Genomic DNA, 13,421 nt, shown 5'->3' with positions numbered 1-13,421 from the left:
CTGTCAAAAAGTCACAGATGAATGAAGTGAGACTACTGGGACATCAGAGGAACCACTGGATAACACCAAACAAATCAAACATGCTCTGCACAGACCTCCGTCTTACAGGAAGATCGTCCAGGCAGATTAAAGCAACAAGGTGTATCCTTTCTTTCCCTGGAAACCTGAACATGCCTAGAGAGGTGACACATCATCTTCAAGTAACCAGCCTTGACCCCACAGAGAGCATCTGCAGTCCAGACACGGGGGCAGGCCTGGGAGGTGCTCAGCCACAGGCAGTGCCAGGTGACCTTCTCCATCAGTACTCTCCATCCCACAGATGTGCCAAAAAACTTCTGAAGACACTACAGAGAGTATACACAGCACGTGTGCCAAATAAATTAAGCTGTGAAAACATGGAACCTGTAACTTATAGACAAGAAGGGATCAGGCCTAAATTACTTTTTTCCTCCCCAAGCTTTCCTATTCTCCTTGAAGTGCCACTCTAATTCAGAGAGAAATACACAGAGAAATACAGAAATTAACAGAGAAATACAGTATTTGGTCTTTATAAATAAAACGGAGTTTAAATACATTTTTCCGCACTTTCAGATGTTTGATTCAGTACTTATAAAAAGCACTTATAACATGCCAAATGACACACAAGCATCCAGAGGACAGAAAGCTGCTGTAAATCTACTGTTGCCACTCAGGTAAGTGGCTTAATGGTCAAAGGAAAAGTGAAGGTTTGTCATACAGGTGACTTGGCTCAACACTGCTCACGTGGAATATTTGCCTCTCTATTACACTGAGTTGAGACATGCAGTCAGAGTGTCTCCAAAAATATCTTTAAGGCTTTGTTTGCTTTCTTCTTCGTCTCTAAAAGTGTAACCATATGCTAAGTTTAGTGGGTGTTTTTAGTTGTTTCCTAGTTTGCAGTTTATTTAAATTTTAAAAAACTACATTTGATTTCCAACCAGTAACAGTGAGAAGTAATTCTAGTCAAGTCAGCATAAGCCAGGTACAAATTAGCATGAAAACTGTAAGCAACAGCCTCGGGTACACCAGTTTCAAGATCATATGGTACATTTATTGCCTAAGCACTGTGAACTTTTTAGATTGCCGTGGGACTTTGAATACTATTACCAGAAAATAACACTTCTTTTAGAAAACAGACAATTCTGCTTTTAACTTGATTTTATGCCTGTTCACAGAAAACTCACCTTTTTTATATATAGAACTGCTATGAAACACGCAATAGCTTAACGTTTTTCACATTAGACCTCCCAAAGTCAAAATTTGTATTCCTGAAATTTTTCACCTCACTATTTTCTGTCTCAAAATGCTCTTCAAAACTTCAGTGTGTATATGGAAATTACTATGTTGATAATTTTTTTAAAAATTTTAAAAAACACAACAAACAAACAAAAAAAAACCAACCCGCACCTCTCAAAAGCTGGGTTTGTAATTTTTTTTTAAACTACAAGTCCATAAGTGCAGTGAGCAGTATAATTCAAAGCCTCTGTGAACACCCGACGTGCATTAGTTACATATTTTGTATATACTATATCACTATCTCCAAATGCCCCATCTCTCAGCTTTTTTCTCCATTAGTACCCAAAGATGCTGCTTTTTTCCTGCCTGACACGTTCAGAAACTGAAAACAAAACCAATGGCTTACTGGCCAGGAATTAAGATCTTACCCCGCCCTCCAGATCCAGCCTGAATACGAAGGTTAATGACTTGATGAGCGCTCGCAGACAGCTCACTGCAGTGCCACAACAAACCTTTGTAGGAATTGCCACGAGCCGGCAACCCGTGTCCTGACCCTTACAAAAAGCACCAGCTCTGCATAGGACGGTGCACAATGAGCCCGGAAAAGAAGCAACGAATGAACCCAAAGGCCATCTGAGCTTACAGGGATGACATTTCACTCCTCTCCTTTGCTCAGAACGTCTCTGAGGTGCCACAGGACCTGCCTAGCAGGTACCCCAGAGCCTTGGTGCCACTGCCCAGATGCCCTCGTGGTCACCTCTGGAAGTGGGGTGGCCCAGCACAGCTGGCTTTTGTGTCTCTGGACAGTGCAGCCTGCCCTTCCATTCACACAAATTAATTCAGAGTGCACTGCTTCCAGAATAACCAGGAGGGATGCACGAGTAGAGACTGAGAGCTCTCTTGGCATCCAGTTCAAATTGCAGCTTCTTGCAAGGAACTATTTTTAAGTTTTATATCAATATGCTCAAGAAAGGTTCCTTCTGCTGCCTATAAATGTGCAAACTCCCCCTTCCAAGAAGCACAGCTCAGGACAGCAAGACCCAGCCCTGCCCTTTCAGCCCCATAATTCATCACTAAAACATTGCATAAAATACAACCCTCCTGCAGAGCATTTCCTGGTGATCCCCACCTGAGCATCACTGAGGACCCCATTACCTGCAGGAGTCCTGTGTGTTCTTCACAAGATTACAGGTAGCAAGAGCCACCCGTGAAACAACCCACACTGAGGCAGCCTGGCTGCTTCTGGAAGATTATCACTCTTGTGGCTGCAAGGGGCACAGAACTGCTACAGGAGACTGAGGAAAAAAGGGAAAAGAGAGATGCAGAAAGTGTATATATGCTGCTCGTGACCTGACCAGTGAGGTGAAACCATTGTACACTGGGTTATCAGGAGTTCCTGTATGAAGGCATTGTTCAGGCTTAAGAGGTTTGTGAGAAAAAAAAACAAGCAACAGCAGTACACAATGGATGCAGATAAGCAACCTCCGAACAAAGCCCTGGGCGACTGCAAGACAACGGGAAAACTTATTAGCTGCAAGCATCCTACATCCTGTCTCCAATAAAGCAACACAGATGTTCTGCTAATGCAGGGCGTGAAAAGACAAGAGAGCACTAAGCAGCTATTGAGCCCTCCACGGGAGGGAGGGTCAGTGTTCAACAGCTGTTGGGCACAAAGAGGTCCACAGGATGGGCATGAAAAGCTTCTTAGTAGGTCTGAGAACGTAACATCTCTCTTGCCAAAGGTAAAGGAGGCCACTGGTATTGCCATGAGCCCCTAAACGCCACTGCAAACAGGGCTTTGCAAGCCCAGCTCTGGCCCAAGAACAGAAGAACCATTGTTTGGGAGTTTAGTCACCAGGGTGGTTCTCTCTCCACTGGGAAACGCGTGGTGTACCCAAACACACACACAGACCACGGCTCTCTGTGGCACGGTGGAAACAGGGCTCTGTCCAGGGAGAGCTACTGGATCCATGGGTCTGGAGGCAGGAAGTGCTCCAAGACCCACTTCTCGTCTGAGACACGGGTTGCAGAAACAGCCCCATCATTAACCCTTGGCCAAGTGCTCTGCACAGTCACACTCCTCCTGCTGTACTTCCCAAACACAGAGTCGCTGGCCCTCCAGGAGGCTTTCCTAAACCCAAAAAATCTGTTCCCTAAAAAATTCAGGCCACTTAACTAGCATCTGCTACTGTGTCAAGAGGAAACTGCAACAAGAACATTAACAGCCAATTACATGGGAAATGCTCTGAGCTGTAGAAGATCACACTCTTTTTTTTTTTTCCTTTCTTAATGTGGTGTTCCCCATCCCATTCCCCATTGCTGAAGTGGGAGAAGTGTTTGCCCATACCAGTGGGTGGGATTTGAAGCCCAGCTGCCCACGGACTTGTCCTGCACGTCTCCCAGCCCCAGCTGTGCAGAGAGGGGCTGGCACAGAGAGCCTGGGCGAGCTGCAGACACTGCACTGCCAACAGCACACGTGGGGAAGCGTCACACACCAGGTGACAGCAGAATACAGCACAGCCAGAGCCCAGCCAAGCTGGGTGCCTGCAGAGGGGACACCTCCCTGAGACACTGCAGGCAAGTTCTGCTAGGGGCACAAAACCACCCTACACAGCATGACAGCTCTCCTTTCTGTTCACAAATAAACGCTAAAAAATGTGATCATAATAATCTCTTCATTAAAGGTATCTGCACTGCCACTGGCTACAATTCAAAAGTTTCAAGGGCATAAAGAACAAGACTTTTTTTTCCCCTTCAATAAAAAAATATTTGTCTCTTGCTATCAGCAAACCAGCAATGTAAATGAACATTTGAAAGTCACTGTATAACTAAGAGTCATTGCATATAATCAGATTAAAAAGAGAAAACCGAATGCAAACAGAAAACTTGAACTTCTTGGAAAAAAACAAGTGAAAATATGAAGAAGCCACTAAGGAATAAAATGGGTAAACCAGTGTCAGACCAGATCCAGCCCCAGTCTGAACCTGTGCGTACATAATTCCACCAGCTCTGTTACTCATTATGCTCATAAAAATAAACCCAAATCTTTTCAAGCAACAGTTGAAGTTCAAGGGAAAACTTTCAAGCTTGTAAAATTTACCAGACTCTTTCTAGAAATTTAAACAGGTTAATTACTCTGATCAAAACATTAAACACAATGTCAAGAGTTCTTAAACACTATCAGTTATCCATATGGTCTCAGAGTTTTTACTATCCTCCTAAAACCACATTTGAGGAGTCATACTTCTGGGAAAAAAAAGAAAAAAACCCTGGATATTCTTTTTCCAAGAATCATTGCGAAGTGAGCCTGGAAAGAGATGCCCCTCCTGTGAGCCCCCCATCCCACACCCCGACTGACAGTCCAGGTCTCTGGTAACGTTCAGAAGTCACCCCTGGAGCTCCGGCAGTGACAAGCAATCAAGAGCTATTTACTGCCTCCCGAACAGACATTGCAAGGATGAGCACCAGCCACAAGGCGCAGCCACAGCTCCAACAGGCCTGGCAGAGCCATCGCGTTTGCATGTCCCTCGCAGAAAGCATTTTCCCGACGCCCATTTCTGGGAATGTTGTTCTCCAAATATTTTGGCTGTTCCTCATCTACCGGACAGTGTTAAGAGTGCATCTGCAACTCTGTCTCCAGGAAAGACATGTAAAGCTGATTCATTATCTTAAAACGCTGCTTTCATTCCTGCTCATTAAAAGCACATTTCAGATCCCTGCACCAAATGCATGGCTGATGTGCTCTGGCCACTCAAGCACTGGGTTTCAGTTCTCTTCTTATTTAGTTTCATTTGTTGTCCACTACCTTGCATTCTCCACTTTGGGGACAGCTATATCAGACCTGAGCTACCATCGGAAAATGCCCTGGATAGAATCCTGTCTCTCCTTGCAATGCCTGGCAATCCAGGCAGTCGCACCCGATGTCAGACTCAGCCTAGATTTCGGGAGCTGCATCCCGCACCGCAGCGTCCTCCCTGCAGAAACAAAGCAATAAACAGTTGTTCTGCACATCCCACATCCCAGCATACTGAGCCACTTGGAAGAGAAGGAAAAGCAAGTAAGCTTAGGTAATGCACGCGTTAGACAGTCCTCACCTTTAGGGAGTCAAAGCAGGCAATAACTCGACCATTTTCCACATGGCAACTCCGTGACGGATGGGCGAACTTGCACTCTGCATCAGACCGAGAACAAGTACCTCTCTGAAACTCTCGACACACTTCTAACGTCAGCCATTTTGTATCACGGACCAGGGAAACGTTTACAGCCATATTAAAAACCAAAAATTAAAATGCAAGCAATCGCACCCTTCCTCAGGGTAATATTCGCTGCTGATCTTTTTTGTTTCTTCTTTTTTTTTTTAAAAAAAGGGTAAAAAAGTGAATTCAAGTTAAACGTGAAGAAATAACTAACTTGTTGCTTTGGTAGAACTCCTATTCATCAGCACTTAGGTTTTCATTTAAGTCAAATCGTGTTTCTTTAAACAAGAATTAAACATAAAGCCAATCATAAAATAGAAATCTTATCAGAACAACTGAAAATCAAATTAGAGGCCAGCTCCTAAAAGTGCAATTGTAGAAGTTAAAATACAAGTGTTATATTTTGTGCCACTGCCAAAGTTACTTGCAAGTAACTGGCAGACTTTCAAAAGAATTCTGTGCTCTCCAGTTAATGGTTTCAATTATTCTTGCAAAAAGCATATGCTGCTGGCAGCACTTCAGTTTGTGGAATGGTCTCGGTCCTTAGGGAGAAAACTTCGGGGTTTTTTTTTCCTTCTATTTCTTGCTTCTAAAAATTACGGTTCGCGAGCATGAAAACAGGCAAAAGGATGTCTGATTTTTTTTTTCCTCTCTTTCCTTCTTTTCTTTTAAATATTTGCTACATAGTCAGGGGAAGGAAAAAAAATAAAATGGCTGAGCAAACTGCGTGTAAATGGGGAGAAAAAAAAAAAAAAGGGCAAGGCTGGAGGAGCCGCCGTCAGGGCACGGACTGCAAGCAACGCCGAATTAAACAGAGAGGGGGGGCGAGGGGCAGAGAGAGGCAGCCCTAGACAGAAATCCAAGCAGCGGTGGCTTCAGGAAAGGCACTTTTCAGCAACCTGCAGGAAAAAGAGAAATAGAATCAGCCAGGAGCCGGCGGCGGCCCCGCTGGGCGGGCGCGGGGCGGCGCCGGCGGCCATTGCGGGCACGGGGGCACTGCCCGCGCCCGGCGGCGCATGGCAGGCGCCGCCGCCCAATGGCGCTTGCCGTTACAGCGGCATGCGCGAGCAGCCGACCAATCAAAGAGACCGTTTCATAGCGGCCGCGGTCAGTGCCCGCCGCAGCCCCGGGACCCCCCGGGACCGGACAGGGACAGGACCGGGCCGGGGACAGGGACACCCAGCCCAGCTTTTTGCCTCCCCCGCAGGGCCAGCGCCGTGGGCTGCAACCCCCAAGCCCTCCCAAACTAGGGAGGAATATTTTTTTCCTTAGTATTTTTATTTTTTTAAAATTTTTAACGTTAACTAGCCCACCCCCCTTCTACAGGAACCGTTCGGACAGGAAGAGCAGCTTTCTTGTATACGAAGGTCCAGCTCAGCCCTACACCCTCCCGCACTCCGAGGGCTTCCACTGAACGCATCCCCGGCACAGAGGTGCTCCTGCGATAGCACATGAAGGCAAACGACTGGTTCGGAGTTGCTCCTCTATGGATTCAGAGCCTACAAAACTATGAGCAAACCCGACAGGGAAACTTAAGCCACACACGGAAAAAATTAACTCATTGCTCACAGCTGTAGTTTTCCACCAGACCAAAGGCAACTCGAATTACTCTGACTCCAGCAACTCGTGTTATACAACAAACAACTTTTAATGCATTCCTCTTCAAGGCTTCCTTGGCATCCACTAAAATGTTAAGCTGTCCCTAGAGTCTCCCATTCTAATATTAGTTGTGCCACTGCTGCCTGATTGGATTGGGCTGTTTCCAAGTTCCCAAAATCCAGCCCTTTATCTTCCTAAAATACGGCCGGCCAGTTTTGCAAACATTTGACAGGCGCGGGATGTTGCTCGTGTGACTGCTATTAAGACTTCAAGCTTTCGCAGGAGAAGAGCCTTCAACTACAAGAAAAGGAAGCTTAAATTCCTCTTTTATTATTGGTGTGTTATTGCAATTACACTGATCAGTAACTGAAACCTACTGGAGCTGGAAACAATGGAAACAATGCTACCAAGGAAGAAGTGTGGGAAGAGGCTGTCATCAGCAGCAGGGGGTGGGGCACAGAGGCTGTTTGATTCACAGATCGAATTATTTCAATTTAGAAAAAACAACGCTCGTTAAACCTATACTGCAAGCATTTTCTAGGCTTAATTAAGCTCATTACAAGAACTACCCACATCCTTGCAATCCAGCTTGCAGGATCAGCACAGAGCTTGGTCTGACCCATGCTTCTGGAAGGACCTTTGGATTTTTGCACATCAGGTGGGGAACCGGGACTGCAAACGTCACATTTGCTAAGTGTGTTTTAAACTTCAAAGAGGGGGGAAAAAAGCACAACTTAGCCATGCTTGTGTCTTTTTGGTTTCATACTGAAGAGATGCTCTAAATCAATTCCAATTTTGCAAGTGGGGCAAATTTATATAGGAATCCCATTCACTGATGTGTGGGCTCCCTGTTCAAATGAGCTCAGCAAGCAGGAAAAGATGTGCAGAAACGTTCTGCAGGGAGCTAGGGACTGGCTGGGTGCAGCTCTTAGAAACGAGCTAGAACAGGTCAGATATGGGTGGGGATTACAAAGAATGCTCTCTCAGAAGCTGTTCCGAGCAGACTGAAATACAACCATCTTGTGGATTAAGTGCCTATTCCACATCTTCAGATTCCCAGGGAAGTGAGGGTCTATTAATGCTGGGGATGGAATATGACGGGTCTGACCTTACACACAGTTACACCAAGATGTACAAACAGTGTAGTAACATCTGCCACTTCCCAGACCTTCTACCTCAAGAACAAACCAAACATTGATCTTGCTCACAGCCATGCAGCTCAGGAGCACACATGTGCCCACAGGTAAATACCTGCACTAAGCTGCTCAGTCCTCAAAACGAAGGAAATCATGTTAATGAAAGGTAAATCAAATAAATCCTACAAAACATAAACTACCAATATCAAGGCATTCAGACACGTGTAACATGGTTGATATTTTTCTTTTACAACTCTTGGTGGGAGAAACAAACAGAAAACTGAAGAAATACTTGCCAATGTCCTGCTGATGGAAACTGTCCCTGCCCCACACCCTGCACCCCACACTCATCTGTTCCATGTGCAAGACTGAGACACAAGGAATTTCCTGTGCTATGGAAACAACCCGCCTCCCTGCAGAAGGGCAGACTCCTGTCTCAGATCCCGGGACTAGGGCTCCTGTACCAGAGGGAATCAAATTAATGAACACATTTTTCATACTGTGGGCCTCAATTCCGCAGCCTGCATGCCACCCAGCAGAGCACAACAGCAGCACACACTGCCCCATCACTTGTTTGCTCTGCACTCAGGAGAGCAGTCAAGCACATGCCTAACTGTAGGCATGCCAACAGTCCTTCTGGAAAGAAAACCTGAAGCATACTTAAGTGCTTTGCTGAATCAGGGCCTAAATAAATGCATCTGCTTCACGCGTTTATCAGGGCTGGGAGGCCGGCAAGCACGGGCAGCAGTCATTGTGTTTCAGCTTACGTGATCACAGCCCAGAGGAGCACGAGTTAGGCTTTTCTGCAAGTCAACAGATACAGTTCTGTCAATGTTTGGATTGCTGCAAATCCCTCTCCATGTGGCCACGGGGAAAGCTGAAAACCTGTGTATGCTGGGCTGACATCACACTGCTGCAGCGAGGCTCCCACGCACGGCGCCAAAGGACAGCACACCTCAGACAGGAACCCACTGCTGACAATACAGAGCTCCAGCTCTCCAGGTTTCAGCTCCTGGCAGCAAACAACTCTGCTTTCACCATCATGCATCCTTACAATTCCCTTGTATTACCCTTTTTTGGGCAGGGAAGGGGGCAGGTAATATGTGTGGGGGGGTGACTGGCATTTTATTCACTTTGTTCTCCCATATAGTTCAAATGGGAGGAACACACACACATTAAAAAAAAAAAAAAAAAAAAAGGCATCCACGCCAAAACCAACATACAAGGATTAAAAAGTAGCTCCAGAAGTCAGGGGCTTCGTTACTGTGCAGGAAATACAACAAAGGGTAGGTGCTGCCTTTTGAACCCTTCCCAGCAAGCCAGATCCGTCTGGCAGAGCTCAGCTCCTCCACTACCAGATGGGCCAATCTCACTTCAACGGCAGCAGCATCAAAGCTGGAGAAAGCAGTGGAGTAGAGAGAAAAGCCCATGGCCTTTATCCCTCTAAAGAAACTATAATATCCCTGAAGCCCCTGCTCCAAGGCTACTTGCTGGGCCACGCTCTAATTGCCTGAGCTGCAGGAGGACGGGGTTTTCTCCAGATGTCAGACCCGGCCTTACAGCTACCGAAGTGCAGGGGAACAAGGGCAGTCTGAGGAGCAAAGGTCACGCCGGGGCTCGCCTCTGGTGGGACTGAGATGCCCTCACTGCTTGAGGTAACATGAGGACGAGTGTATTCACTTGACGCTTGAATTCCTCCTGCTTGCCACGAAACTGATCCCCTTCCACTGACAGCCCCTATGGATGTCAACTTGTGAGGACACTTCCTGACAGCCGAGTTCAGAAATGGTAATTTATGTGACAGGGTGGATTTGAGCAGCTCCCAAGTGTAAATGATGCTATTTAAAAGAGATTTTTTTTCTTTTTTTTTTTTTTTTGAGAAGAAAAAATGACTCAGTAGAAGTGCCAAGGTGGGTTCCTTATTTACTGTTCCTCAAAGATTTCTGGGTCATGACTGCTCAGTTGAAAAGCACAAGTGCTGTTGCCCTGACAGTCCAGTGAGTAAGAACAGCAGCTATTCCCTTCTCCTGAAGCGGAATAGGGATAGTGCAGAGACACTGGAGTTTTCCCAAAGTCAAGCTCCAGCTGTGCCCTTTCTTTATCATATGTGATGCTGTCCATGCTCCTTTTCAACTCAAACCACCAGCACGTGAGAGATGAACAGACTGCTCTGAGACTGAGCTCAGCCCTACGCTGCCAGGCTGCAGTGTGCTTTATCCAGTTTTGTAAGTTACAATCAATGAAAGCTCAGACCCAGCCAGCCTGGATGGATGGACACCCTGGAGGCACAGCAGCAGAGAAACTGTGCTTGGAAAATTAAGACCTCAAATCTTTTACCAATTCCACTACAACTTACATCCCACACCTATTAATGTTCACTGAGTGTCTAGATATTGTCAGAGCCAAAGATTTTTTGTTTCTGGACTTTCCTCAAAGCACTAAATTCAGCTGGCAGCACAAATGACACACTCATCAGTCCTTGCACCTTTGAGATGATTCTGTAACCTTGACTTTTTATTGCATTTTAATGGGTATTGAAGAGCTTGGTGTGCCCACCACCCTGTCCTTGATAAACCAGAATGGGGAACTCCTCACCCAAACAGCAGTGAGATGTTTCCACTATCAAACACTTTTCCAAATAAACACAGTGTTCCTGGAAACACTGCATGGCAAAGAGAAATGGGAGCAATGAAAATAATCCATGTTTTCTTCTGAAAGAGAACCAAAACTCTGTAGGAGAATACCACCACCCATCCAACAGCATTTTCACGTTCCTATGGAAAATCAAGTCTGAGCATCTTTCCCAGCCCTCCCTTTCTCCTCTACTTTCACACCAGTAGTAAAGAACACATGAAACTACACCCTAGCTTATAAAAGAACCAAAAAGGTATAGTCAAGGGCAAGATTTTATTGGGAGTGCTCTACTGCTGCATTTATTGGCAGCAATGCATGAGACATTCTACACTTGTGGGAAGCTTTTGGAGTCAGTGAGGAGGGGGAAAAAACGTTAAAAAAGTAATCTTCATTTAGGACCCAGCAAGCCAGGAACACAATGACATTAGTTGAGTTGGCTGACATTACAGACCTTCACTTTGGGCCTCAGAAAAGCCCATGGCGAGTTAAGATGTTGTCACGATTATATCACAAGGCAGCTCTACTTTACTTGGGACTGGTTCAAAAGTGCTGGTTCACAACAGCAAAAGAAACCACAAAACTAACAACCATAAGGTCAAGGAATGGATCCTCCATTCCTGAAGTCCCAATTACCAGGCTCTTACCCTACATCACATAAAACCCAGCAGTGCTCAGATTCCTATAGACTCAATTTCTCTGCTATTGCAACATCGACAGTTTGCACACAGCGGGGCTGCCTCAGACGTGGGCCAGCTCCCGCCCCCCACGCTCACATGGGCTGTGCACTGGGACAGGAGCCATCTCAGCAATGGCAGCTTCTCCACGGCTTCTAATGGGCTGCAGTATCAAGCCTGAAGAAGGTCAATTTGTTTTGTGTCACCTGCAAGAGGTATTTTTGCTTTCAAATTAGAAAATAATTTTCTATTTTTTGCTCTGGCCCTCATACCTTAAAGCAAACACTTTAGGGACGCGGTAGACACTTTGAATATTTCCTTTGTGAACATTCTGTACCTGGACACTTTCTCCCTCAGGGAACAGTTTACTTAATTTAAGGTAGACCTTTACAGCTAGAAGAAAATAAACCTCCTTTTGTTCTTCTACCAGTTACTCAGAAAAGGAGCAGATTTCCTCTACCATGGCCATGCATGAAAAGTTTCTGTTCAAGGTCTAATCGCAGATGTTGGGGGCCGTGAATCACCAGGGATCACACTGCGTGCCAAAGAGTCAACTCAGCCCCGAGTGCCGTCTGTTCAGAACAGGATGGCAGAACCCAGAAATAAATTATAAACCCACGCAAATAAAACAACCCCCCGATGCTGCTGCAATGGAAAAGCCTCACTGGAAGGACACAAATCCACTACAGAATTGGCTGCGTGCACAGGCTGGATGTTTAGGGGTGCAGGTACCACACGTCTGTGCTGAAGGAGCCACTAATGCATGTCCTTTCCCCACACTCGCTCATGCTGCTGGCTTAGAGCGACTTTGGAGAGGGGGGGTTACTGGTCATGACCTCTGTGGAAAGAGCAGCACAAGGAAAATCCTCCTGCTCCTCAGTGAGGGAGGCTGCACATACTGCATCCCATCTCCTACAAGGCTCACCAGCCTTGCTAAAGCTCCTGGATTTATGGCACCCCAGAAAATGGCTGTGGTCTCTGCAGGGACAGCAGTGCTGCTGTCCTCGGGAAAATGGAACATCCATCACTCGCCTCTGGGTGCTTCCCACTGCTCTTAGCTGCCCTGGTGTGACCTCAGCACCCCTCCTACCCACAGAGATGGCAGCTGAGGAAGCAAGGGGAAAAAAAATGAAAAGATGTAAAAGCACTAGGAGGGAAGGAAGCCTTCACTGAAGCAAAAATAATGTATAAGTACGGGAAACTTTATCCTCCCTTGTGTACATGCAATTCTCCACATTTACACCCTGCAGCAAACAATCACAGGAAAAATTAATGCAGAGTTTAAGGAAAAATTGAAAAAATCCCTTTGTTTCTAAAATCTACCATTCTTCACTGTGCATTATGGTGCTGCTATTCCCTCAGCCACCTGAAATCTTCACAGTCTGTTTTCCTTCATCCTCAACATCTAGCACCTCTTGTCCACCAAAATTCAAAGAACTCCTCTCCCCTTCACTCTTGCAGGATTAGTTCTTCAAAATTCTTCCACAAGCTGGGAGTTATTTGCCACTATATATCTGGGATTTCCAAGTCAAAAATATATTACAAAAACACTGCAATTTAAGGAGTTTTTTTATTTGTTTGTCTTTGAACAAAGTCATAGAAGCTGATGTGCTGGACCCACACACGTGCCTCAGCAGAACAAATACCTTTCCATAGGGTGATCCAGGGCAGCATGCATTGCAGTGCTTTAAAGGGAACTCCCCCCTGTTTCAGTAAATAGATTTGTTGTTAGAATAACTACATGTGCACATTTTTGTTCTTCTGGGCTTCTGATTTCCTGCCATCAGCTCATTTGGGACAAGTTAGAGGTCAAGACCCCTTTCCTACTCCAGCTCTCTACTAGGACTGATGGTGACCTACTGTGATCCCACAACTGTGGCATCTGGGGGGATGATCTGCTGATCAAGCAGCCAAGTGGGAGTTTTATT

General features: G+C 45.9%; 1 protein-coding gene across 5 annotated transcripts in view; it reads right to left on the bottom strand.

Moving 5' to 3' along the window:
- Positions 1-13,421, bottom strand: part of MBNL3 (muscleblind like splicing regulator 3) — a 92,193-nt gene that overhangs the window by 53,943 nt on the left and 24,829 nt on the right. For 2 of the 5 annotated variants that reach the window (XR_003527944.1, XM_027645183.1), the window contains exon 1: positions 5,349-6,388. Coding sequence is in view for 3 of the 5 variants with exons in the window: in XM_027645183.1 (XP_027500984.1) it covers positions 5,349-5,522 (174 nt within the window). In the remaining 2 variants the exon portion in view is untranslated. Of the gene's footprint in view, positions 1-5,095; positions 5,229-5,348; positions 6,389-13,421 lie in introns of those variants that run through there. The other 3 variants (XM_027645184.1, XR_003527945.1, XM_027645181.1) reach the window with 3 other exon arrangements.

The sequence above is a fragment of the Corapipo altera genome, unplaced genomic scaffold (genome assembly GCF_003945725.1).
Source record: "Corapipo altera isolate COAL_440 unplaced genomic scaffold, ASM394572v1 65, whole genome shotgun sequence".
Taxonomy (NCBI): domain Eukaryota; kingdom Metazoa; phylum Chordata; class Aves; order Passeriformes; family Pipridae; genus Corapipo; species Corapipo altera.
The sequence above is the reverse complement of the archived record's forward strand: the minus strand, read 5'-3'. Positions and strand labels throughout refer to the sequence as shown.